Source organism: Lipophrys pholis (assembly GCF_963383615.2).
Source record: "Lipophrys pholis genome assembly, chromosome: 14".
In the NCBI taxonomy this organism is placed as follows: Eukaryota; Metazoa; Chordata; class Actinopteri; order Blenniiformes; family Blenniidae; genus Lipophrys; species Lipophrys pholis.
This window is the reverse complement of record NC_137633.1, coordinates 2,534,835-2,562,822: the sequence shown is the minus strand read 5'-3', so window position 1 is coordinate 2,562,822 and position 27,988 is coordinate 2,534,835. Positions and strand designations below refer to the sequence as shown.

Sequence of the window (27,988 nt, the reverse complement as noted above, 5' to 3'; positions counted from 1 at the left end):
CCATAAAACTGTCTGTTTCCGTACAAACAAGAGCTTTCTTCTCTTTATGTTTGAACTTGGTGAACCGGTTCAATAACTAAACTAAAAGAAAATACCGAACGAGACAATATTTTGAAATATATACTGTTTTTTTCAGAACCTTTTTTTTTCTTTACAAAACAAACAACAGCGCCCACTAGTGGCCCAACATGAAAAATAGGCTTTGGTGTTTCTGCCGTTTTCAAAATCTTACCATGGAAACGGGAAACGATGCGTTTTGACATGAAACGTCACAATAATCCTTATTTATTTGCTGATAAAGTCTATCATGCAGTTATTCTGTTACCTGATGAGTCACCCCGTGACTATTTATCCTGAATGAAGTGTTATTTTCTTTGAAACAAGCCAAATGGAGGGACTTGATTTATTTATTTTTTTTAAATATTGTTGGACAGATGCAGTTTTAAATCAGCTGTTGGCATGTTTGTGCTGAAATTTAGATGTTAACTGTGATTACTGGCAGAACAAGTTCAGTATCTGTAAAGTTAAAAAAAAAAAAGGAAAGAAATCACAAGGTGACTCATAAGATCTTTTTCTGGCCGGCGCCCCGTTTTCCTCTCCGCGTTTTGGATTTCTAACAAGTTTAAACTCCTTTGTTGCTTCTAAATTTCCCAAAATGTGACAAAGTTGATAAAGTTTTAATTGTTAAGAGGAGCTTGGAAACCTTCATTCTTTGGCAGCATTGCTCAGAGTTTTTGATTTGTGAACCACTTTGGTGTTTGATAGATAGAAAAGTTAGTTGGTTTTTTTCTTCTTTTGCAAACGGGAAATTTGACAAGGTAAAGAAACCTTCCGAACTGAACTGAATCACAGAATCGAAAAAAGTATGTGACTCTATTGGGGACGGAAACACAAGAAATCAACAGCTTATTGAAATTAAAAATAACACAAAATTGGCCGATTGGATCAAAATTGAATCTTTATCATAAAAAAAGAAAATCATGTTTCACTCTTTGATTTGTCCAATACAGTTTGACCTGACTTCACAGGTCTCTTGCTTGTTATTTAAATATCACATTAATTCTGATGCCAATCACACTTACATATAAAAGTAACTTATATAAATGTAACTTCTGAAGTGAAGAGTCGATAAGAGATTATTTTAAATACAACGAGAGACATTATATATAGACAATACGTGTATTTAAACCAGGAGAAATCTAATGCTGCTGCTGTAACATGATTGTTTCAAAGTGGTTTGCATGTTCTCCCTTTGCTTGCTTGGTTTAAAATTGGAATATGATTAAAAATGAAGTTATTTTTACATTTATAACAATAAACTAAGCATATAACAAAATGAACAGTGATATTTATGGTCTTATTGTAAAAGAAGTGTTTGAAATATTCTAATATTTTGAGTATTTTACAGTATTTGTGGCATTCCATAACTCATTCTTAAGAATAAAACAAAAATATTTATGTGTAGTAAATCTAATTCATTGTATTCAATAATGAGGGAAATGAACTTTTCCATTGTATTCTACTTTTTTTGTTGATTGCGTGAATATGTTTTCTCTGTATGTGACAGAAAAGACACATTGCTGCCCGTCTTTCTCTGGACTGAAGACCAAAGTCAAACGACAGAAAAGTGACGGAGGTGTGAGCCTCTTAGTTTTTTTGAAGCGTAACAATGAAGGAGGTTCAGTTTGTGCTGATTTTGATGCTTTATCGCACCATAAATATTCTCATTGAGACAATTTTGGAAACAAGTACTTATAGTAAGGAGGATCCAAAAGACCCGAAATGTTTGATCAAAAAAAGTCGGGACAATATAGAGCATTTCAAATTGGTATCGGAATCGGCGCATCCCTATTGTTCACCATATATCGGGTCCGATACTGCATGGAATACTCGTAGTCACCGGCTCCAAAACCATATTATGCAATATTCACTTCCTAAAGGTTTTCCAACAGTAATAATCGTCCCCATACCTGGACTGACGCCCCAAAAGTGAAGACAGTCTGTCCTCTCTGTCCCTGGCTTGTTTCAGGTTTTAAAAAGTGTGTTGCTCCAACCAGCCAATCAGAAATCAAACCCTCTATAGTGTCATCGGGGGTTTAGCCAATCACAATCAAGGTAGGCTCCTCCCTTTGACTCCTCCCACAATTAGGCAGCTCTGCTCTGGCACATGGCACCACGAGAGGAAGTACTTCCTCCTCGTCCCAAGATGGGCATGTGTGGGCGGAGCCAGTCCAGCTCACACAGACACAGCAGATTCTGAATGCAGCTCCTATCATCCAATATTCAAATGGAGGAAAAGTAATAAACTTTGAAAACAACGTCTTTGGACCAACGAGACTCGTGTGTAAATGTTGAAAAGCTGGAGAAAATGTGTAGCGAGTAGCATACTGGAGCCTTGTGATGAACGTAGTGTCGACGCGGAGGCTGTGTGGTTCGACGCATCGCAGAGCCTTCGCATATCGTTTGTGTTTGGAGCATTAATAAGGCTCAGTGTCATTTCATAAGTTGTGGTATTGGTGCTCTTTATCTCCAAGCAGCTCAAGGTTACTACTACTACTTTAAATATAGCGGCATCGGGGCGTCCCCAGTCACCCGCTTGGACTTCCTGCTCCAACCGGGCGACGTGTGAAAGATCCATGTTGCATTTCGTCCACCGTCAGCTGACTCAGCCATTCAGAGTGGAGCGTGAACAGATGATGGATGGAGGCTAGGAAGAGGTCAGACGGAGGCTTTTGGTGGCAGACCGCCTCCTTCTGCAGCATTAGAAACACTAACGCGAAGGCACAGAGGAGAAACATGCCATCGGCGGGTCGATCTGCTCAGAGCACGTTTGATTAAAAGTGTTTGTAACTGTTATCCCTCTTCGTGACGTCAGCACTTTGGCGTCGCCACGATCTGCTTTCTGTTCGCGTCCGTCTGATTCCGATCTGGTCTCCGGGCAACATTTTTGGTGTTTTTCAAAATACAGTTTGCTTTGTTGTTTTTTTTTTTGTTTTTTTGTATTGACATTAAACATGAGGTCAGGAGGGAAACACAGGAAAGGCTTCTGATAGGAGGACGATGGAAACTGTGACGTCTGATTTTCCACCACGTTCTTCTTCCTTCATACCTTTAATAGGATCTCGGGTCATTTCTTTAGAGGCCTTGGCTGAAAAAAAATTAAAAATTCTCCTTATGCAGTATTTTCCCTCCAAATCTGGGTTTATTTTTGTTTTATAAGCGCATTCGAACGGCCACGAACGTTTTAACGAGACAAAACAAGCGATAGTGGAAGCTGTTTCCACAGCGGCTGGCTCAGGTAACTTCTCTGGTGCTGCTCACTGCACACCTACTCCCTCTCCCGACTCGCCCACAACTCTATCATCCTGGCAAACAGGCGCTCCCCCCTCCGACCCTGCAGAGCTGAAACACACTGGAGGCGGCTGCGACGCCAAGAACCATCACGGCTGTCAGAGAGGAGGCCGCTTTCCAGCGGCGGAGCAGGAATGGCCTCGCTAATACCTCACGAGGAAAAGATCTGGGCTGACGGGAGGAAAAGGAAAGATTCCCGCCGCTCCAGAGTTTGGTTACACTTGAAGCTTAATCAAGGTTCTGCCGGTTCTTAGCCAAACATCAATTAACATGTGGGCCCGCTGAAGAAGTCGCCTAAACAAAGAGGCAGCAGCAGACGAGTGTTTGAAAAGCAGAGATGTTTTTGAGCAAAACAGGCAGGCGACCCTCGAGTCCAATTTGTGCATTAGTTTGGCCTCATCTCAGATCCCGTTGAATGCAGCCTTTGTTCAGGCGCAGGGAGCAAAGAAAGAACAAGCCGATCCATCAAGGAGCAATCAGGGAAGGAAAACCTTGTAATCTTAAAAGGGAAGCAGGTTACAAATATCTGTGGGTCTTAAGACTCCGTCCTGCTGCAGGAACACGGCGCTCTGAGTCGGCGCTGAAGCCAGATCAAGTTGTTCGGCCTGAATTTAACAGTTTTTAAACTCCCAAAAAATAAAACAATTGAGATGTACTCCAGCGAGTCGGCATACAGCCACCGCCGGCTTCAGAGCTACAAAGAGAGACAAAGTCTGTCGCGTGAACAAAAATGCAACTTTTTGAAAAAAAGCTCCAACTCGGGGTTAAAAAGGAGAAAACTGAAGTTTAAAAAAAACAACCAAACGCCTTAACTCAGTCTCTATGGAAACGATGGAAAGCACAACTTTTCGAAAACGCTCTGACTCCATGTCAAGGGCGGTAAAACTCAAGTTTTTGAAAATGGGCAAACGCCGTCTCCGTGGAAACAATCAGAACAAAGTTTCCTCCAGAGCGTCATGACCCCCAGTCCATATTCTCCTGGGACTTGGTACTTTTATTTTGACAGTCACCGTAATAAGAATCGAATTTCCTCGTCTGTCCGTGTTCTCCCATTGTTACTCTATAGTCATTGTTCTCTGTGGTTTTATTCTAAAAACAATCAACAGCACCAACTTGTGGCCCAACATGCCACTGAAAATGATTTATTTTATTTAGTTTCTGCTGTTTCCGTGGAAACAGGCATCATTTTCAAAACGTTGCCGTGTGAACGCAAAACTTTTCTGAAACGAAAATGTAAAAACGGGGAGTTTTCTCTTGTTGAAGCTCAACGTAACAAGCGAAGTTTCCGTTGTCATTTCAACCTCACGTTACCACATCAGATCAGATTCACGTTTGTTCAAACTCCAGTTAAACGACAAGTCCCACATTTCTCTCAGTACTTTTGAGTGTGAAGTCTGGCTGTGTGGTGGTGTCGTCGTTGCAGTGGCTGATCGGCGACAGAGACGGTCACTGTGGCGTCATCTGCTCGCGGACACAGGGGAAGCCGGTGTGCGGTTCGGATGGGCGGAGCTATGAGACCGGCTGCGAGCTGCAGAGGGCGCGCTGCAAAGACAAGACTCTCACGCTGGCTCACCGCGGCCGGTGTCGAGGTGAGAAGCATCGGAGTTTACTGAAAGTGAAATCTAGAACTAAATGTGAAGAAGCTATGACATTTGATTTTTTCCGATTTTCATGTTCAGGTAAACGCTGGGGCTGAAGAGCGAGTTTGAATTTCTCATGCCGACGCCACAGTAGCAGCAATTAAAATGATAAAATCCATCATATGAATGTGGGAAAATGTGATTTCCTGAAGGAATGAATGATATTATTATACTTCATCTTAAGGTTTTGATATAAAATCACGAAATGAATCCATTCTGCCAAATTATATATATAAATATATTCAAAAAGAAAAATATTAGGCTGTCAGAGGCTTATTATTCTGACATTAAGTGCTGAAAATGGTCTAAATCAGGCCCGCAAATTGTAGAAATTTCAAGGAAACTAATTTCTTAAGAGTCATGGACACAACAAACACTGAGGCCTGAGCTTTTTGGCCAATAATATTACATTATCGGTTGTGTCTAGTAATTGTTACTTCAGAACATTTGTGTTACAATGGAAAAAAAAAAAAGATGGCAAACTTTTGTTTTGTAAAACTGTTGTTTAAAGTGCTATATAAATAAAGTTATTATTATTGTTACATTAAAAAACAACAACATTCTATTTACTTATTTACGGACCCTGAAGTTTAGAAGAATGTAATAATAATTACCAAACAAATTCTGGGAAAGAGAAAGTGACGCTGAGCAACAGTAGCTCATAAACATTTTGTAAATAAAATCTTTTTTTTAATCAAGAGATTATTGAGTCTCCATAGTAGTGCCACAGATTACAACTCACTTTACTGATGTAGTTTTATCGTGTTGTTGGAGTCTGAAGGCAGTATACACACAAAACAAAGACAACTTACAATCAATAAATAATTCTAGTTCTTGTTAATTTGAATATTTTTGCTTCTTTCAGGTAAAAACTGGGTTAAAGTCGATCAGCTGCCGGCGGCTCCGGCACCGACTTCCCCACCTGAGGGGAGAAACTTGGAGCTCAAAGGTGAGAAAACAGAAAAGCTCAACACGACTCCTCAATCTGCTGAAGCAACAATAACTGAACTCTTCCACTAGAGTTCCCCATGATTTATAAAACAGGCTTTTAATCGGCCTGTGGATGTCCCAGCTGCTCGTCACGGCAGCAGCAGAAGGTCGTGAACAAAGTGCAGCTGAACTCAGAAGATGTCTTTCATTTTCCGCCTCCCTGTAGGCGTGTAAGTTTTTACAGACCAGGATCACACACTTCCTCAGGCGCTGGATGCCAGCCACTCAACAACAGCAGAGATTGATAGGTCCAGAGTCAAGGTTGGAACTTGCCATTTTCAGCGCCCCCCCCCCCCCCCCCCCCCCCCCCCCCCTTTTCGTTTTTTCGTTAGCCATTACAAAAACAGCCGACCAAGCAAATCCATGTTTGGAGAGTTTTGTTCCCCGTGCTGTGCATGGGAACACTTGGCTTAGTCTGGCGGTGACCGCGCTGCGCCAGGGGAAGGGAAGCTCGTCCAGTCGCTTTATGTGAGCGGGCGGCTCGCGAGGCCCGGCCGTGTTTACAGTGACGGAGAGACCGGAGGAGGCTGGCGGCAGCGGCTGGAAGATTAAAATCAAACCCGGCAGAAAATTCTAATTCTGCTAAAAAGTGCAAGAACAAAGAAAACCAGCTCAAACACATACAGTATATTCGTGGCTCCTTCATCAGAGGATCAAAACCACTTGAACGAGGGAATTCTTGAAGAATCTCAGCTGTTTGTGTTGACGTGCAGTTTTTGTTTTGCTTGTAATGAGTCGAACACTCCGTCTGCTCACATCACATTTACTCGGAAATAAAGACGCACCTGTTTAAAATAAAATCTGAAAATCTATCAAAATGAGTAGAACTCACCCATGCTGAGCATTTCTCACCTTCATGACCACAGTGTATTATCTTCTGATGACTGCTACCAGCAGCATCACGCACCATCTCAAACGTCTTCTCGAGGGAATGACGGTGAGTTCTACAAACAATCCTCCATAGTTTAAAAAAACGCTCCTTTGGGATGTAGTGAAAGAAAAGAGTCACATGAGGACGTTCAGCCAACAACCGATCCTGGAAGGTCGATAAGAAGCGAAAACTTTTTAGTATTTGTCAATTTGTTGAATTAAGTTCTTCTGGAAAAAGTGTTTCCAACATGCTACCAGCAGGATATAAAGATATACCTAATGTTTTGCATGTATAGGTATATATATATATATATATATATATAAAGCTTATGAGCTGCAGGAGCTTAGTTCTGAAGGTGAACCAGGTTTTGCAGGCCGCAGGGCAACGTCTCCCCAAACACAATAAAAAAGCTTCTCAGTTGTTTTGCTTCAATCTTCAGACCTGCCAACAGCTGCTGAATTAATTTTCACATTTCCATAAATCAGATTTATTGGGGTCGTTTTCACTTCGTCTCCATAAAGCACGAGCATTACGCCGTTAAGTAAAGACTAAACAAGCTCAAGTCAAAGTCCGTGTTTACACGCCGGTGTAACCGCGGCCCGGTGACATCATCAGCAGCCCGTCACCTCGGAGGAGACGACATGTCTGCCTCCTCTCAGGTCCACACGCCACTGTTTTCAAACTCTTGTTCATCCAGGGGGAATATTTTGCGCATGACTGTGGACTCGGTGAAAAAAAAAAGAAGAAAAGAAACCGGTAGTTTGCCGGCCGGCGGGGTTTTGAACGAGTGACCAGCTGGTGCGAAGCCCACTTCGAGTACCTGACCTTTAGAGCCACTTCCATGTGTTTCCCTCGCGAGCCGAGCGCGTCTGGCTCATCACAAGCTCAGTTTCCACTGACATTTCAAAAAGTATCAACGCCGAGGACATGACGCACTGCTCTGCACTAACAATGCAGCGTAGCCTCCAGGGCGTCTGGCGCTGGAAGGGGTCGGTGTCAGGAGGGGGGGGGGTGTGCACCATTTTTATGCGTCTGATCTAGTAAAAGGTGATTCAAATGTAGATATATATGAAATAGATAAGAATACAGCTGCTTATGATCACGAGGACAAACCTGCACTCGAAGCCAAGAGGCTGGAAAAATGGCTGAAAACTGTGAAAACAGTGGGTGGAATAGCTGAACAGCTCAATTTTCCCTTTATGACTATCAAATCGTGCCCTTAAGCAAGGCACTGACGCGGCACAGACTCGGAGGCCAGCGGTAGTAAACAGGGCTCGGCAGCTCCAAGGCGTGGAAAGTTTATTTATATTCAGACAAGGGGATTCAAGGTGCTTTCCAACTGCGTGGAAATACTTAAAACGCTGGCGTGTTCCTCCATATTTGAAATGTTGCTTGTCCTGCTTTTCAACCCTCACGTACTGTCTGGGCCAGAATTGACATTTGACAGCAGTAAAAAATAACATAAATCTAACAGTTGTACCTTGAAATACACGCAAAAAAAGTTGAATATTAGTACAAAGAGTAAATCTCTGTTAAAAAGGTTTTAGACATTACAATGTTCTGGGTCAGTTTAAACCTTCAGATCCACCAGTCTGGGTCAAATCAATAAACAAAAACTGACAATCAGCAGGTTTTTTATGTAGAAGACTTTTTCCACCAGAGATTCGTCTTGTAACGGATAATAAATGAATAAAAACTGTTTCTCTGTTCCGTACCAGTTTCACTAAACCTGATGTTGATAAATGAAGAATATTCATGATCAGAAGTGATCAGGGCACGAAGTATGAACAGTGTAAGAGAGGAGTGATTGTCATGTACTTCCTGTGGCGTTCAGCCGGAGAGAGAAGAGTTCCACCTGCGCAGTGCAGCAGGTTTGACTTCTCCCCCGTCAATACGTTACAGATGCAGGTCAGCTGAAGTGTCGCGTTGAGAGGAACCAGGCGCTGGAACAAGCCCGGAGACCTCAGGAGTCCACCTTCATCCCAGAATGCAACGAGGACGGAACGTTTGCTCAGGTCCGTATCAGATCCTCCACAGCTCTAAATCTTTCACGCTTCATCTTCCCGTCAGTCTCCCCGCGAGGCGTCCTCCCTTCTGTTTTTTTTCTTTTTCTTCACCCACGGAAATTCCTGCACCTTTTTGCCGCGACTCCAACAGGAAAGTTGTTGTTCTTCAAATCGAACTTTTCTCTGTCTGTGTCTGCGCAGGTCCAGTGCCACACTCTGACAGGTTACTGCTGGTGCGTCAATAGTGACGGAAAACCCGTCAGTGGCTCCTCTGTGCACAACAGGACCCCGGTGTGTTCAGGTACCCACGGCCCGGGGACGGCAAAATGGGGATTTTGTGTTATCTGAGCAGTCCTGGAGGAATTATACAACAATATATAAGATGTTTACATGACAACCACGAGGACGGACGTCTTCAACTAAATGCAAGCCAGAGAGGTTTACTAAGATAAAGCCTCCATTTGTTTCCATAGAGTCCCAAAATAATACAATCATGGAAGTGAGAAGGGAGATGAAGTGACACGGAACACATTTCAAAACACACTGTGGCCAAAAAGAACGAAAGCAAATGCAAAATACATCATGAGAAGATCAACTACAGTCGATGAGAAGTATAAACAGAAGAAGCAAGAAGCTGCTTGAAAAGACATTTATGGGACAATTATTTCACTTGAATGTAATTCATTCTCCATCTTGTCACTGTCTTGGCACTGAACAGTTCGAAGCAACAGGTAGACACTTTTGCAAAACAAGATGTTAATTTAAATCTTTACGAATAAAAAAAATAAGGTCCTGCTGTGGCATATTAAGTCCGACCATTAGGACAAATCGGCAAAATCTGTTATAAAGAGTTGGTTTTGATGCGTTCAGACAGATGTAGATCATTCATCATTAAATAGAGTAGGACTCTAGCCGGTTGTTACACAATAAACATCTTGAAAAATATGAAAACCAGATCAAGTTTGTAGATGATGGATTGGATTTATATACGACAGTGTCGTCGGCATAAAGTGAAAGATGATGGAGGGGGAAAGTGGACTGTGGCATGAAGGACAACTTCAGGGTTTGGACAAACTTTAAATAGTATTATAAATGAAGGGAAACAACCGATGAATTTGAACAAAATTACTCACTAAAATGTTTGTCAGGAATTGTAATTTGTCCACATTTAACATTGAATTCTTTATTGTGATGGAAGCTGCAGCAGGAAACATCTGTGGGCTGAAAGATGCATTTCACCTGCAGGATTTTCTTCTCAGCCATTAAATTCAATTAAATTTAATAAAATTAAATAAAATTAAATAAAATAGAATAAAATTAAATAAAATAAAATGAAATTAAATGAAATGAAATGAAATTAAATTAAATTAAATTAAATTAAATTAAATTAAATTATCAATTACCACACAATAAGTTTGATGCAAAACCATAATTATAAAAATGTTCAGATTAATTTCCAGAGTTAGTTAAAAATGACTACTTTCAACAAAGCAGTCACCGTGTCGGAGTGAGTTCAGGCTCACAGAGGCTCGGGGAGGATCTTGGGTAGAACTTGAATCGAGTAAATTAGCAGTGAATCGACTGTCTGTGCTGATGAAAGATGAAATCTGAGCTCAGCCTGCAGATGACAGGGAGAACCCGCCTCTGCACAGCACATGTGTATTACATGTCATGTGATGCATAGCAGGTGCAAGGTCAACCAGAAGGCTAATGGCCATACACGGAGGGGCCTCTCAGCCCCCCCCCCCCCCCCTTGTCTAAGTGCTCTCAGCAGGGCCGAGCGAGGCTCCACACACTCATCCTGGATGGGAACACTTTATGATAATCACCATCATTTTCCCTCAGAAGATAATACACAGGGGTCTTTGCCAAAATGGGATTGCTCAGGCCACTGGAGCATATGGTGCACATTTTCTGAGGAGAGTGTGGTGAAAGTGGTCGCATGCCCCTCTGAAACTGCTCCACAGACGACCGACGGCTCCCCTCTCTCTCTCTCTCTCCCTCTTTCCTTCGCTCTCGTTTCCTCTCTCTGTCCCCGACGGCATTCCTGGCGACTTCTCACTCCTCCGTGTTTCCACTAATCACCCCTGTTGTCTCCTGCCACCTGCTGCTTTCGCTCCACAAACTGAGCAGCGTGAACCAGCCAGTCATACCAGGAAGCCACAAGGCTTTCTTTTATTTAAACTTTTTTTTTTTTTTTAACTGTTTACAAAACCTCACTAAGGCTTTGTAAAAGTTCAGTGGAAAAGTTCAGAGAGAAGCCTGAGGCCTTCGTATAATTCTGCAGCAAAGATTTTGGTGGGAAATGTATCACATGTATTATATAACCCAACATGAAAACGACCTTGTTTTCAGTGTCTCTGCTGTTTCCGTCTAAACGGACATTGTTTTCAAAACGTGCAAACAAAACTAAAGCGAAACGTCGTGTAAACGGAGCCTTACTCTGAAAGGGCGCAGTGAGCATTTAAAGTTTTTAAAGCTCAGTGGAAGTATTCAAACCTGCTGATATAAAGGTAAGAAAAAAGTCCTCTCATTTTAAATAGTAACTACTTAATAGAAATATTCAGTATTTCTGTCATCTGGAGGAAGTTTTCATGTCTTGTCGATTGAAGACGAGAAACTTTTCCTCCTCAAACCAATAACGATTGTTTATGTTTCTTCTGCTGGTTTGTGAGTCACGGAGGTGAACGCTGTCGACATGAAATATAAACTTGTGTTGCTCCAAACTTTCTGACACTTTAGTGTTTTATTAGTTGCTGGAGACTGTTTTTATGTACCCTGCAGATATCGTTTATCCTTTGAAAGAGCACAAATAAGCATAGTTTGTCTTTGTTCCAGATTTGAATTGAGTTATGTGACAGATACAAGCCGCTCAGAGACAGCAGTACTTTATAAAAGTAATTTATTGAGGTTTAGAAGCTGAACTGTGGCTTCTCCTTACAGGTTCTCAAAACGTGAATTGGAACAACAACAAAAAAAAGCAGTTTGGTCATTTTGCAATTATTTTACAATGCAAAAATGACAAATATTACTTCTACTCATAATAATATTAATCCTAATGTCATTTACAATAAAAACAAAACACCAATTCAAACAAAGAAAACATAAAATAAAAAGATTGAAATATTGGAAATACTTTTTTGAAGGTATTTTAAAGAGGAAACTGACGTTATCTGAGTGTGCAGGAAATATATCGTTAGTAAATATATTAATACTTTATTGGATGACATTCTTTATACTTCTGAACTGAAATGATGAGAATAACTCAGAATCAAAACTGCAAGTGCCATCTGTGAATGGTAGAATTTCTTTTTTTAAATAGAATAAAATTGAGAAAAACTGTGTAAATATATATATAAAATGAGGTAGGTTTTAAAAAGGATAAAAAAACAAACAAAAAAAAACCTAATTTGATCACAGTTTCTATAAAACAAGTGATGAAAAACACTTTTGATCCATCTTTGCTGCAAATTAATACATTAATAATATTCCATATCGAGACATTTATACGCTGTTTTCATATATAAATGAAGCTTAATGCTGTTAATTTTTCGACCTGTGTGACTTTATTTTATTCAGTTTTTTTAATTTAACATTTATTTTACCAGAAAAACCTCGTTGAGATTAAACATCTCTTCTTCAAGACACGCAGCAGCACATTGAGCTTCCAGACAAAACAGGCACATAAAACACAACGAGCACATTAGAAAAATGTCAAAACATTAAAAAACAAACATGCAAATTTAAAAGCTTTGGATAAAAATGAATCCTTGAAACAGTTTTACTTTGTGTCCTGCGAAGAGTGGAGACTAATCCCACCGTTTGGGCAAATTGAACTAATATGGGCACCGATGAAAACACTGGAAGTGTCTTATCGGAGGAGGAATAACGTCGAGCTTGTTTCTCGACCAGAACCGGTACTCAGACGGCGCTGAACACTCTCACACCAAATCAATCATCTTGCGTACGTTTGCAGGAAACTTCCGTGAATTTATGGGAACTCATGCTGGGACGAGTGGATTGTCAGGTAGTAGAATTTCCTTCCGGTCGCCTTCATTCGAAGGTTCTTCTTCCTTCTCACAACTGCACTTCCTGTCTTGATTTGCCCACAAGCATCCCCCGCATGAGGAGAACCGCCTGCATGCAGCACACGAGGACGAGACCTGGCAGCAGGTCCATCCGGTTCCTGTTGATCTGAGATTAACGTTTTCATACTAACAGAACGAACTCGGGCTAAAAGTGGAGATCGGTAAATCTGTGGGAGCTTGTTTTTCTGTGGGCGCGTGTCCTCTGTTAACCCGGAACCATCGCTTCCCCTCGCAGTTAATTAAAGATTAAACAGGAGGAAAGGCTAAAATCATTTATTTATTTGTTTTAAAAAAGGGGAACACACACATCCTGGAACTGCTGTTGTTGACGTTCAGTCTTCACTTGGTTTGTTTTGATGTTTTGTGTTTTTTTCCCCCTCGTTCACAGGGTCAGTAACCGATAAACCGCCCGGCCCTCCGAACTCCGGTCGAAAAGGTGAGCTGAGCTCTGCTGCATGTCCTGTGTCTCTGTCCGACCCCGTTCTGTCCCGTCTGATCCGAGCAAAGTCCATATTTGTGCAGAGCGCAGACGCACATCCGCAACCTTTCACTTTTATAATTCCAGGCGGGAGCTAAAAATAGTGAAAAAAAAAACACACTCAAGGTGTTTTATTTCCTTTTTTGCCGGCGAGAACGAGGCAGGACTTTCCAAACGATGCGAGATAAGCTCTGGAATACATGTGAGAGGAAATCCACACGCGTCTGTTCGGCTTCAGGCTCTGCAGCTCTGAACAAACACTCCGGAATCTCCGTGGGGGAGAAAATCTTTCTTTAAAGCATTTAAACATAAATACAACCAAACTTCAAAAAGGAGAAGGAGGAGCTGAGAGATCGAGGAAGGCAGAGTAAAAATGAAGACTGTTTTGCGGCTCTTACTGATTTTTATTGCTGTTTTCCATTACTTCTAGATGATCTAGTTGTTTTTAGCACTTTGAGATTAATTCATACAAGGTGAAACACAAATAAAATCGTAAATATAGTAATTGTCCATTTGGCTGATCGCCCCACAAAGTGACTTTTATATGAAAACACCCACAATGCAACGGTTTTTTTGGTCCATTTCACTGCATTTTGCCCCAGAAAGGTTCATTATAATTGGCTTTGTGTTGAGATTGTAGTAATTTTCAGTGCTAATTGTTTTGTTTTGTGAAAATAGACGTCTTGATCATGTATACTCTTCTCCATGGTAAAGAAAAACTTTAAAATTCTAATTCAAAGATTATTATGGCACGACTTTACCGGACCGAAATTGTGTTGTATGTTGGCCCTGAAGTAAAACCTGGGGGCATTAAGGCCTTCCTCCGCAGAGTTAGAATGCTCTCCAGAAAGAAAAGTCAGTTGGTGACACTGAACTGCCCCACAGGGGTAAATGTGAGTGTCAACTATCCAGGGTGTAACCTGCCTGCACATGGACCAGGAGGGCGGCTCCTTCACCCCGCCATTATTTAAGACCCGATCACGACCAGAGAGAGACGCTCAGAACTCAACCCGGAGGATTCAGCAGCTCGACAGAGCGACACGCTACCAGGATCAGGAGCTCTCCCAGCCACGGATACCACCGGTGTTTAGGATTAACTGGTTTCCCTGTTAACTGGTGACCGGCTTCCTTCAGCGTTGTCTTTTCACAGATTTAAAAAAATCCGACCAAAATCTTTAGCTGTCCCGGCGAACGCTGTTTAACCGCATTTCCATTAACGTTTAAAGTATCGTACCGTGCCAGAAGTCACCAGTTAACACGGGCACCAGTGAAACCGAAACACCAGACAGTGAAGCACCATCATAGCAATCCACATTTTGTAATATTATTAATAAATAAATACAAATATATACTATTTGATATATTATTTGAGCTGATATGTTGCATCAGGAGACTATCGGGGGGGGATTGCTAATGCGACGGGGAAAAACTCCGCCCACACCGCCGTGGTGCTGAAGTGTAATGAAAAACGAAGGAAACTGAGTTGAGTGGAGGCGAGTTGGGCTCCAGCTTCCTGTGTCATAAGTCATATAAAACAAGATAGAAAATTAACCCGATACACCGATATAGGCCCACAATCATTATTCTATCTAATGAAAGTCCTGACAGGTCTTTAACAGGTATGCGTCAGACTGTAAAATGCCTTGCTTGTTGACGATAATCTCTATTAAAGCCCAGAACACCTGGTGGGCTGAAGGCGTCGTGCTCGTGACACACGGTTGTTCTGGTTGTGCTGCAGGTGAAGTGAAGGTTTGCTGTCTCTGCTCACTTGAACTGTTTTCTCCCCCCCCTCACAGTTTGTAGCACACAGTCCAGACCTGGATCAAACTGTAATTGACAAATCCTGTAAGTCACACGTTGTTTTTAAACACGCTCAGTTACACACCAAGTGGGGTTTTTTTCAGGGAAGAGTGTGAATTAAAACTAACGACTAAAGAAACTCTCTGTGCTTGAGCCAGGTTTGCACTTGTCCGAGTGCCGCCCGTTAACCGTGGCCTCTTGATTCACAGTCTGAGCCACGTGGGGTCAGGCCGACCCGGCGTCCTGAAATAAACCAACATGTGATGTGATGTAAGAGCCCTGCGCTCCTGTTTATGCTGTTTTTGCTTTTGACTGAATTATTTCTTAAGGAAGCTTCCAGACGCGACAAAGCGACGCCCCGGGTGAGTATTCTGGGCAGCTCGACTCACGGCTTTATTCAAGGTCTCCCATCAGTTTCTTCTTCCCAGAATAGCTTCCTTCACATTTACACCCGTTATCTACACAATATTATCAGATGCACGTTTTAACTCAATATTTAAACGGTCCCAATTTAGTTATAGTCAGTCCCTTATATTGTGGCAGCCCCGCTTAGATCATTAGGTCATTGATTAATTAAAACAAGGGGTGTCACGCATACTTTTTATATTTGTACCTTGCAAATAACTAGAATTTGAGGATATGTATTTACGTACGCTACACGAGTACTTCTTTGAGAACACGGACCAGAACCAGAACCAACCAGTCGACAAGCAGTCAGACGTACTTTTCCCTCCTGTGGTTGGATTAATGTTGGATTCTGTCCCTGTGAAAAACAATCTTCATGTGAGTGTGTGTTGGTGCAAGAGCGACTCGTTTGTTTGTTTGTTTGTTTGTTTGTGAGCCACACGCGGGTGGTCGTCCTGTGTTTTTCTACCATTCAGTCTCTCTCTCTCTCTCTCTCTCTCTCTCTCTCTCTCTCTCTCTCTCTCTCTCTCTCTCTCTCTCTCCGTCTTGTTTTTCTACCTGTCTTGTCTTGGCCGGGCCATGTGCAAATCCCAACCATTCAACAGTTCTGGAGAGTAGATTGTATTAACCTCAATAATGGTAGTCTCTTTCCGTTTCTTTCTCACTCTCAACCCAGACGACGGCTCCAAGCCGACGCCCACGATGGAGACGCACGTCCCTCCAGAGGGCGACGGTGAGCATCTCTATTAGAACTCCCATAACAGTCACACCTTTCATTTGTAGTGGCTCTTTGTCTTCTGTTAAAAAGTTGAAGAAGCAAAAGAAAATGTTCTGTTCCTGGCATGAGGGATTTCTGATTGAGTTGTTTGGGTTTTTTTCTGAGAAAAATGTATAAAAATTAAATACAAAGAAATGTCCATTTAAAGAAGACAAAGCATGAGTGTAACAGACACAACAGTCACAAAAACTCTCAGGACGCCGTTTATGCAACAATTTTTAAGCGAGAACCCACTTTTGTACAATTTTGTGTATCTGTTTACACGACAACGGCGCTCGGAGCCACTGAAAACGCAACTTTTTGAAAACGTTCCGACTCCGACTGAATGGAAACGGAGTAAACCTCAACTTTACGGTTCTTCCTCTGCCATGTTCTCATCACAAAAAACAACCAACGGCGCCAACTCGTGGCCTGGCATGCTAACTACATCATTTTCAGTGTTCCTGCCGTTTCCGTGGAAACGGACGTCGTTTCAAAAACGTTGTCGTCTAAATAAAAAAAAGTGTGTTTTCATTTGAAACGTCATGAAAATGGGCCTGAAAAGTCAAGTAAACATTTGTTTAAATTCCAGAGTTTCTCAGATCTCTAACATTAATATATATTGCTGTTAATCTTGTTATAGTGTCCTGAACTGTTGCACTTGTGGTTTTGTTTTTCATGTTATACTTTTTTACTTAAAGATAAATAAATGTGTTTGAATAAACATTAACAGTTTTTTTTATTTTTAAACCTGATCCTTTAGAAACGACAAACAGGAGTGAAATGCCCAGTATATATTTTGGTATATGTTGCTCTCATGGGTCAAATGTCCGGCATTATTATTTTGTGTACTTTCTGCAAATATCTGGAATTCAATATTCACATTTCCTACTAATGCACCACAAGATCTCAAGGAAAACTCTAGAAACATCAGCTGATAGGTGTGATATTCCTGCAAAGTTTGTTTTGAAGTAATCCATGTGTGTCGTTGTGTCTCTGCAGAGATCACGGCTCCGACACTGTGGATCAAACAGCTGGTTTACAAGGAGAGCAAACAGAACAGCTCCACCACCAGGAGACAAGGTGAGACACATCCTTTCCAGTATCCCCTCCCAACCCATCAGTATCTATATCTCACCTGTAGACGTCATCATCATACGATCATTGTATTTTAATACAGAAGTAACCAATATATGTAAATATAGAGGGCCTGAACAGGAATGAAATAGATTCAACTTTTCAGTGGAGCCTTGCAATTAATTACTACTATAAGATTATAAACTACATATTATTAAAAGCTGCAAGCTTGTGTGCCCAATATAATACAAAACTAAAAACATTGACTGAATGAATATTTGAACTTCTGGCGACTTTATTACCTTTTATTTGTATTTACTTTTTATCTGTGTTATTGTAGTGCCTGATCTTAGTATTGCATTCAATTCAATTCAGTATTTGAATTTTGGTGTCTTTTTGTCTAAAATTGCATCCTTGGATTGTCACAGGGATCAATAAAGAAATTCCTCGTTAACACGACGATGTTTCATGTGAAAACACAGTATTTTTGCGTTTTCGTTTTTTTTGGGTGTATTATTTCCCCGTAAAAGTCATTCATTCATCTTCTGCGCCGCTTTATACAATATAAGGCTCTTTTATGCTCTACATGTGCAAGAAAAAAACAGATACGTGCTTTTCAAATAGTGTAAACGTCACTGATTTTATACATCCAGTATGTTAAAATGAGCATTTGGCCTTCGGTCCACCAGAGGGCGCTGCTGTAAATCAAAATACTGACATAACATGGAGAGGAAGAGTAGAGTACAGCAGTGGTTTCTGAGGCTTTTTAACCACCCAAAGTGTCACAAAAACTTTATTCAAACACTTTGATTATCTCAACACCGCCCCCAGTGGCTACTAATGGTACTGCTCTGTAAGGTTCGATGTGTGCAGCGGAAATAAAGTACAACCTGCCACCGTCCCCCATCGCTCGAGCTACATTGTAGTTTAGCACCGAGAATTGTTTGGACCAGCCGAGACCTTCCCGTTAACACGACATGTGACACGACCACCAAAGTACACGCCGCTCACTAAATTAAATTGACAGTTTTTCTGTGAGGGAGGCCAGATCCAGCCTCTGGCAGTCTCACTGTTTACGCAGCATTTTCAGGATGACTTATTAGCCACATGCTGAAAAACTACAAGACGTGAAAACTACACCAACCAGCCGTTTGATGAAGCCGGAATATAGTGTCGCACTTCAGCCGGTTTTCCAGAATCCCAGCAGCTCGGGACGAAATGTAAAACATTTCCCTGCGCCGCCGGGATTAGGTTTCTCGGTTTTCTTTTCTTTTGGGTGTAATTTGTTTAGTTTTCTCTGTCTCCTTTTCAATTACGGCCCCGACATGTTCACCGGCCTCTGGGCAGCTGGACGGCTTTCACGCTTCTGTAGCGAGTCAGCGGGTGAACGGCGGGGGCGGAGACATCGCGCCGCTTTTATTAAAGCTCAGGAAATCTATAAAAGAGACATTTATTTTGTTATTTTTTACATGTTTGACCTTAAACTTTTTATTGTACAATATATCCATCACAGTTTTATGCATTCACTGAAGTTTACCATAAAGAAGAAATACGCTTCACATAATAGGAGAGAAAAAGTAGTGGGGAGGTGAACTCATGATGGATTAGATTAGAATATTTAGTTTAATAGTCTTTTTACAACTGAATGAGCTTTTAGTCAGAATCATTTCTACTTGCTCATAAAATGTGGCTTTCTTACAATAAAAGAAAAAGAAATATCCACAAATCCGGTTAGATCTTTGACAGCGTGTCCACTTTACATAAGAATTATAAACGTACGAGTACTGTAACTGTCGGACTCACTCCTTAGAGTACACGCTGCGCTGCCGACACACAGACCTGATTAGAATCTGGGGGTGGGGGTGGGGGTGGTGGTGGGGGGTGGGGGGGGGGGTATTTTAGCAGGGAGATGTTCACCGTGGCGGCTCTTTGAAAACACCACCGCCCTGTTTTCAGTCAGCGTCCGCAGAGGAAAAGCGACAAGGTCGACTCAGCCGGAGACGTCGTCACGTTTGAGCGATACGTCTGCATCTGCATGTGACTGTGTGTGCATGTGAGACTTCTTAAAATATATTTCCATTTATACGACCCAGTTTCAACTTTTTCGTGGGAAAACGCAAAACTTTCATTTAATTTATTTCGCTTATTTACTTTCCACAGTGTCACACATACAACAACGATTTTGACTTGTGCATGAATTATACAAAATGATAAGAAAATGAGGAACCAATAAAAAGCTTGGAGCTTCTCATGTTGGGGACCAACTCTCCATAACTAGGTCCTGCTGACATCATCAGCAAGTAGTGATCCAGGCGGACTAATTGATGCATATATATATATATATCTATATATATACACACACTTACATACATATAAACATATATAAACAACACACATTTCCCTTCAAATGCTTCCACATGTACGTGCATGTAACATTAATATTTTATACTTTGAATTGATCCATGTACAGAGAGAAAGCAGTACCTGTACTCAGCTGCATGTAAACCAGGTCTTCTGCACAAGCGTGAGTCAATAACGACAATCCACATAATCGACGATAACAACAATGTTATGTCATGACTCCCGGTCCATATTCTCCTGGGACTTGTTACTTTTATTTTGACAGTCACCGTAATAACAAGCCAACTTGAATGTCTGTTAATATTTGTTGTGCATCGTTCTCTACTCGCATGTGTGTGTGTGTGTGGCTTCATTGCAAAAACAACCAACAGCACCCACTGGTGGCCCGACACGAAAACTACATCCTTTCCAGTGTTTCGTTTCACGTAAACCGACATCATTTTCCAATCGTTGCCATGTAAAAGCAGAATTTTTACGAAATGAAAAAACAATTTTCACCGGGTCTGAATCTGTAATGACAACCTGGTGACTTCAATGAAGATGAGATGTTAGGAAATGTAATAATACACGTCCATAATTAACATATAGTTAGTCTTTCTAGCAATATTCCCTCTCTGTGCTCCATGTTTGGTCTGTATAATTTACTTTTTAAACACTTTAAATTAAGTACTGCTGTAACGCATTAGCTGCCAGATTAACTCAGTTAGAATGAAGTTAGTTAAAATCAAATGATTTAGGATTGTTTGAATCACTTATTAACTCTTCTACACAGCATTCCTTGATGTGTTCGAAAACTTCAACACTTGGGTAAAGAATATTTCAACACCTAATTAGTGTTCTATAGAGTTTATCAAACACAAATCTATTGGAAAGTTTAAAACTGGGAGGAATTGTATTTTATTTCACAAATTATAGTTAAAGAAATCTCTAAAAAAGACTGAAATTCTCACAGGATGTTTTAAAAAAGCTTTCATAATCATATCTCATTATATTCACCACATAATACAGGTGTTAATTTATTAGTATACTTTTGTATTTATTTAAAAAAGTGATAATATGTAGTTATTTTACACCAAAAAGATCTACAATCCGTTATTTTCAGCAGCCTCACCGAATGCCCTCCTGCAGCGTCGATGCACTTTTCAGCAGCGATGCAGAACTCAGCGTAACACCTCTCCCTGAAAGAAACAAACTTATGAAGGAACGATAAACGTGAAGAAGCAGCTGAGATAAACCACTGACACACAGACGCCTCCTAATGTTAATTTAATAAATACAACACAGGCACTGGAGCATGCAGGCGTCAGTAAGTACCGAATAAACACACACTACTCCGTTACTTGTTCATTACAGTAACAAGTTACTCTGAGATTTTGCTGAAGTGGTTTTTAATATCGTTCTCCCCCTCCCACACACACACACACACACACACACACACACACACGCACACACGCACACACGCACACACACGGACTATATCACTCATCCGCCGGCTCCCACTCTGGATGCCCCGTAATTGTGATTTAGAGCGAAGTGAAGATCGTGTCGTTGAAGCGTGTTTGTTTAGGCGAAGCGACGCGGAGTGCACGTTTCAAGCGGATAAATAAACCCGCCGCCAGACGGTTTTGGAAGGCCGCGCGGAGTGTGCAGAAGCCTCACGCTCGCGGCAAAGCAAACAAAAGAGGAACAAATTGCAGAGTCGACGTAATGCAATCATGTCACCGGAGTGCACGATTCCGCATAAACATCTGCAGTGAGGATTTAATCCTGTTTGCATGTTTTGGTGAGCGGGACGACGCACTTGTGGGATTTTCTTTTCTCTTTTCTTTTCTGCGAGATAAATCCAAATGGTGTGGAGTTGACTCGGCGTTATAAAGACAAACATGTGCTCCTCAGACCCCCCCCCCCTCCACCCCAACATTTGGACAGATTTAACTGCAGAAAGGAGAGAGAATATTGCAGCGATTAGCACACAGCTGAAAGCCATTGGAGAGAAACAGAGTGGAGGATGAAGGTGGGGGGTGGGGGTGGGGGGGGGGGGGGGGGGGGGGGTGGATGGAGGGAAAAGACAGAGAAGAGGTCATAAAAAAGCTGCGAAAAAGAGGAAGAATAAATATTCAAAAGTAGTTTCATATGACTTGAACGAACCTAAACTTCCCCATTTATTCCTCTTGTGTTTAAAACTTTTCCTAATCAGTGTTTGGCCCTTTGCTTTAGCTCCTCGCGAGGGCATCGAATTGATGCTTTTAACAAATCGTACATGTTTCAGAAGAACTGCAGCCGGGGCGCGCACGTGCAGTAGCAGCGTTTCAGAGGAGTCGCGTTTTTGTTCCGTTTCCATGGGAACAAGCGTCAAAGCGTTTTCAAAAAGTTCCACCCTCGGTAGCAGTTTTCAAAAGAGCTGCGTTTTTCAGCGGCTCCGAGCACCGTCGTCATATGAACGGACACAAAAAGCGCAACGACAGTTTTCGGTTTCCACTAGAAAGCGTTTTGTAAACGGGCCCTGCGGAGGTTCATGTTCTCCCTGTGCAGTGATAAGGTTTTGTTTTTTAGGTTTTCCTGTGATGGACGGGTGAACAGTCCCCCGTGGCAGGCCCCCCGTCTACAAAAGACAAAACAATCTTTTTTTTTTCTCCCTGTAGTTTGTAAAACAATTCAAATTCACACAGCAAAACTACTCAAAACGATGTAGTACCTATGGCCAGCCTGTAGGTGGCTCCAAAAATGTAGAAGAAGACACATAGCATTTTGAAATGTCTTCATTCTGGAACCTGTTTTTTTTTTTTTTTAAACCTGTTTTCAGGCGGAGGAGATCACCGTGCCTCACGAAGGGTTAAAAATACTGCAAATCATGACAACTCAGCAAATTGTTATATTTGTTCCCGACCTCTACGTGTGTGGGGTTTGCCTTTTTTTTTTTCCCGGGGAAAATATTTGTTTTCTGAGCTTGTTGGGGTTTTTTTTTTGTGTCTCATCTTTCAGTTCCTTCCAAGGGACAAACAGAAACAAAAAACTGAAAATAAATAGAGGAGAAATGCCGATATCCGAGGCAGCGGAGACGATTGAATTTCACACGCAGGCAGAAAGCTGAACGGGTTGCGTCGCAGGCGTCCAGCCTTTTTCCATTAATATGTACAAAAACACATATTTTTCTTTTGGGAATCCCGTCGCCTGGCGCCAGCACAACCTCTGTATGATAAACAGAGCTAAATAATTTGGATGTGAAGGAACCTTGGCGCTCAGAACACTTGAGTGTGAGTCTTCACAGGAGGAAACGGTTGGCCGGTAGGCAGCGGAGGAAATATGACCTCCCCTCCTCGGCGTGTGTCAGCGCCGCCGCCGCCGGACCTGCCGCCGCTCTCATCTCCATCTTTATCGACTTAGCCACGGAGGTTAACTGCGGATTTTGTGTTTCCAGTTGGCGGATCATGTTTTCAGAAATAATTACAGTCAGTCTCTCTGGGGTCGGCGTATTGATTGTTATGGTCTGCTTTAGTGGTTCTGTCGCGTTTGAATACTCTTTAGTTGCTGTTTTTTTTTTTTTTTGTTGTTGTTCGTGTGGATCTGCGACTTAAAATATGTTGGTATATACTATCTGGGACCACTAGGTGTCACTGTATGACCACAGAACGACGCTATAGCACCACAGAAAACCCTCCATTATTACTGCAGTTGAGCTTAATGTCGTCAAAAAGAAAAAAAATGCAGCAGAATATAATGAATTTTAATAAAATAAAATACGCAGCCACACAACAGGAATAGATCAAACAAACTTATAAATGTTCAGGTACATCTGCACATTAAAAAATATATATATATATTTTCTTCACCCGTACTTATGCAAGGTTTTCTCTATTTCATGATGTGTGTATTTGGCTTACAGGCCAGAAAATACGGTAATTTAAGAAAATGTAAAACCCTCATTACTGTGATGAATAAAACTGTTCCTGAGACTTGCTCTAGTTTTCACTTCCAAAATTAAATCCTGTTACACCGGCCAATTAATACCAGAGATGTTGGATTTTTATTTTTAAACCTTCACATACAACAAATACGGTACATGACTAATATTCACATACAGCAGATATTATATCCATGTTATCGGATGTTCGCAGGTTTCAAATCCCACTTCCGACATGTTACCGCTGTTTCCCAAAGTTAATCAATGAAGCATGCGTTCTTTCTAACAACGACGCCACCAGGCAGTCACAGATCAACACACCTTACATTATTCAGTTAACAACACGTCAATGCATCTTACCTTTCTGGTCCTTTTGGTGTTTCTGCTTCAAAGCTTAAAGCCGAATCAGCAAAAGACGCCCAACAGCTCGAAACAAACAAGCGTTGAGTGAAAACCTGAAACGAGAGGATACAGAAGACATTAGTGGAACAAATCACCCTGCGTTTAATGTCTTGGGAAAGAGCGGAAACAAACCGATTTAAGTGCATTTTAATAGAATTTAAGAATTTAAATACTTTTTCAGAGATTGGAAAAACATTTAGGCCTCATTCACACGACGACGTTTCAAGTGAAAACGCATGGCTTTTGCGGTCATCAGGGACGAAGAGAGGCATGGGAAATGAGAGAGAGAGAGAGAGAGAGAGAGAGAGAGAGAGAGAGAGAGAGAGAGAGAGAGAGAGACAGAGAGAGAGACAGAGAGCGAAAGACAGACAGACAGACAGAAAGAGAGAGAGAGAGAGTGAGAGAGAGAGACAGAGAGACAGACAGAAAGAGAGAGAGAGGCTCTCTTACTGTTTAAGAAACTGTTTAAGAAACTAATCTGAAAACATTTAACCTGCAACTGAAAAAACACTGACATTTAAAAAAATATATATTTCAGAGTGAAACATGAATATAAAGGATTTTATCAAAAGAATTCCAGAGCTGAATCAAAATTATATGTAAAGTGAAAAAACGTTTCATACTTATTTTTCAAAATTGAAGCACAAACCTTGAACATTCAGTTTTAAAATATCTCTTTTAAATCACTTTTTTTTTTTCTCAAATGAACAAACCTTGGTCATCAGGGACGAAGAGAGGCATGGGAAACGAGAGAGAGAGAGAGAGAGAGAGAGAAAGAGAGTGAAAGACAGACAGACAGACAGAAAGAGAGAGAGAGAGAGAGAGAGAGAAAGAGAGTGAAAGACAGACAGACAGACAGAAAGAGAGAGAGAGACTGAGAGAGGGAGAGACAGACAGACAGACAGACAGACAGACAGACAGACAGACAGAAAGAGAGAGAGAGAGAGAGAGAGACAGAGAGAGAGAGACAGACAGACAGAAAGAGAGAGAGAGGCTCTCTTACTGTTTACATTTACACAGAAAGTACAGAGCCTCCAGTGATGGATGGATGAATGGTTGTGGCCGTGTGGAAGTGGATGTGATCACTCTTCCACAGTTTCGGGAGAGAGAGAATAGACTCCTGATCTCTCTCTCTCTCTCTCTCTCTCTCTCTGCTGAAGTTTGACCTTTGCATCATTTGTCCCGGTTCCGTTCTGGTTTGTTTCGCCGCGCGAGACAAAATATTTTGTCCCCGACGTCGTAGACGAAGTCAGAATGTCGCCACCTTCCAACAGGCCCCGTGGTTTCCTAATGTTTCATAGTTCACTTGAATACCAAATGAAGAACAGATCAGGAGCGGTTGGAAAAAAAAAGAAAAGGGGGGGGGGGGGACACTTCATCGCCATGGTAACGAGCTCTGTTACACTTGTGCTTAAGAGTGAGCAATGGACTAAATGGATGTGAGGGTAAATACAAGGGGCTGTTTTGAACAGAATCATGAGCGTTGGCCTCCAGTGACGAGCAGCTCTGTTACTGTTACACTAAACTTCTGTTTGCATGTACAGCTCACATTTTTGTTGTATTCTTTTAAAATGATAAAAAAAAAAAACAACAACAACTAAGTATTAACGGCAGCTGCACGTTTGTCGTAGATACGCCTCTTAATGCTCAGCAAACCAGCAACAAATAGAGCATCTTCCTCTCGCTAAACTTTGGCCCCGTTTACGTGATATTTCAAGTGAAAACGCATCACTTTTGTGTTTCGTATCACAATCACACGGCAACATTTTGAAAAACGATGTCCGTTCACACAGATAAACCATAGAAATGCTGAAAACGATGTAGGACCACTAGTTGGCGCTGTTGCTTGTTTTTGTAGTGAAACCACAATCACAAGCTTACAGACAACAACAATGGCAAACACACGGACAGACAAAGTTCCATTGCTTTAACGCTGTCTTGCTGAGTCATTCTTGCCTTTAGGAGTGAATTGGTTATGGAACCGACCCCCACAGTGCTAACAGCTTAGCTCATGCTAATGCCAACTCAAACTGTCCATATCGATATTCGGCGCCAAAACTAGGACGCCGCCATATTGCATGATTTTGTCTAACAACTTCCGGTGGGCGGGGCTACTGTAGTGTGTCATTGCTCGTAGTGGCAGCTCGTTCTGGAAGGGCAACAGGGCAGACAATCTGTCTCTGATGAAATTAAACAAAGCACCAACATGAGCCAGTTTTAAAAAGTTTTTTAAATCAGATCTCATTCGTAATTATAAGAAAGAAGAGCAACAATTTTACCTAGAACAGTAGTGATATATAATATGTACATAATGGTACAAAATATTGTAATACTTAATAAACATAATAAAAGGTATAGATTGTGATTGAGATTATTATTGATATAAATATTGCCACACTATAGTATTTAAAATGTAATTGATGAAATTCAAATAGTATATTATTATACGCATTCATGTGTATGTGCAAATATGTGTGTATTTGTGTATACGTAAGTATATATGTTTGATGTGCATGTATAAACTATATATGAAACTTGTAAATAGTATATATTGAATGTGTATTTTAAAAATAATAATATTAGTTATTGAGAGAGCCTTGTTTTGTTTTTTTGTGATGTGGCAGGTGTATATAAGCTTTTGCTTCAATCCTTTCAGCTGCTTAGTCGGACAATTGACTTTTGTTTTGTTCCGTTTTGTTTTCGGAAAACTGACAAAATAATAATCGAATTCAAATATAAATAAGGAGGCAAAGAAAGTTACTTTCCTATATAAGTGCTGTTCATAGACTTTTCTAGTATGATGGCTCCTCTCGGTCTGTCTACTGAAGATGGACGGTACTTTTGTTTTTTCCCATAAAAAATTGGTGAATGTGCAGAATCACTGCCAGCGTCAGAGAAAAACAAAGCATTAAACAATCTGAAAGTATTGAAGGAGAATCTTTCCACAATTATCAGTCACACAGAAACAAGTGATTCATGTCTTTCTATATCTGATCTGTGTGTCTTTTGTTTGTTTTTTTTGTTTTTTTTCCCTCAACACTGCATTTTTTTGTATTGAGTGTTTCTCTCATGGTTTTAGAGAAAGTTCCCTCTTGTGACCAGGAGAGACAGACCGCTCTGGAAGACGCTCGGCAGAATCCCCGCGAGGCCGTTTTCATCCCCGACTGCGGGCCTGGAGGACTTTACAAGGCGGTCCAGTGTCACCAGTCCACCGGCTACTGCTGGTGTGTGCTGGTCGACACCGGACGGCCCATCCCGGGAACCTCCACCCGGTAAGATCTCTCCCAAAAAATATGTATTCGATTTTGTTGAAGAAAAGCCTCAGCGGAAACCAACGTCCAACGTAGTTTCCACTGCTGGTTTACCGTTGTGGGCGCCAGCGGCTAGCTGCTTAGCGTTGGCGGAAATGTGGGGAAAAGTAAATTCTTTGTGGCGTACCTTGAACTCAACCGTGCTCTGAAACTGAAACGTTCCAGCTCCTTCAGACTCTCCCCATATAGCCTCACCTTTTAGCTCCGCCCTCTAACCAATCAACGTCTTGGCCGAGCAATTCAGGTACTTACAGGATATAATACTGAACTGGATCAAATCGGACATTTTGAATGTTTTAGGGTCTTCGCAGTACGAAAGGAATTTTCCCAGGCGGACTGAGAAACTTCTGTGTTGGAGGGTAAAACTAAAGTATGATAAATATGTACGTTGTGTTTTTTTGTCTAAGTCTCATCCCGACTTCATACGCGTTAGCGTTCTGGAAAACACGTCAGTCACAAACGACTTTTTAATGATCCTCACTGTGACGTAATATCTTTAATTCAAAAATGTAACCCGTCTTCAGATGGAGGAGCTTTCAGTTGTTTATAC

General features: G+C 41.4%; 1 protein-coding gene across 9 annotated transcripts in view; it reads left to right on the top strand.

The window, feature by feature from the left end:
- smoc1 (SPARC related modular calcium binding 1) overlaps window positions 1–27,988 on the top strand; it is a 59,424-nt gene that overhangs the window by 19,714 nt on the left and 11,722 nt on the right. For 3 of the 9 annotated variants that reach the window (XM_080480732.1, XM_080480734.1, XM_080480733.1), the window contains exons 2-9: window positions 4,775–4,940; window positions 5,857–5,940; window positions 8,755–8,867; window positions 9,060–9,159; window positions 13,335–13,382; window positions 16,306–16,362; window positions 17,389–17,469; window positions 27,207–27,399. In XM_080480732.1, the coding sequence (XP_080336858.1) occupies window positions 4,775–4,940; window positions 5,857–5,940; window positions 8,755–8,867; window positions 9,060–9,159; window positions 13,335–13,382; window positions 16,306–16,362; window positions 17,389–17,469; window positions 27,207–27,399 (842 nt within the window). Of the gene's footprint in view, window positions 1–4,774; window positions 4,941–5,856; window positions 5,941–8,754; window positions 8,868–9,059; window positions 9,160–12,834; window positions 12,886–13,334; window positions 13,383–16,272; window positions 16,363–17,388; window positions 17,470–27,206; window positions 27,400–27,988 lie in introns of all 9 variants that reach the window. The other 6 variants (XM_080480728.1, XM_080480729.1, XM_080480726.1 and 3 more) reach the window with 3 other exon arrangements.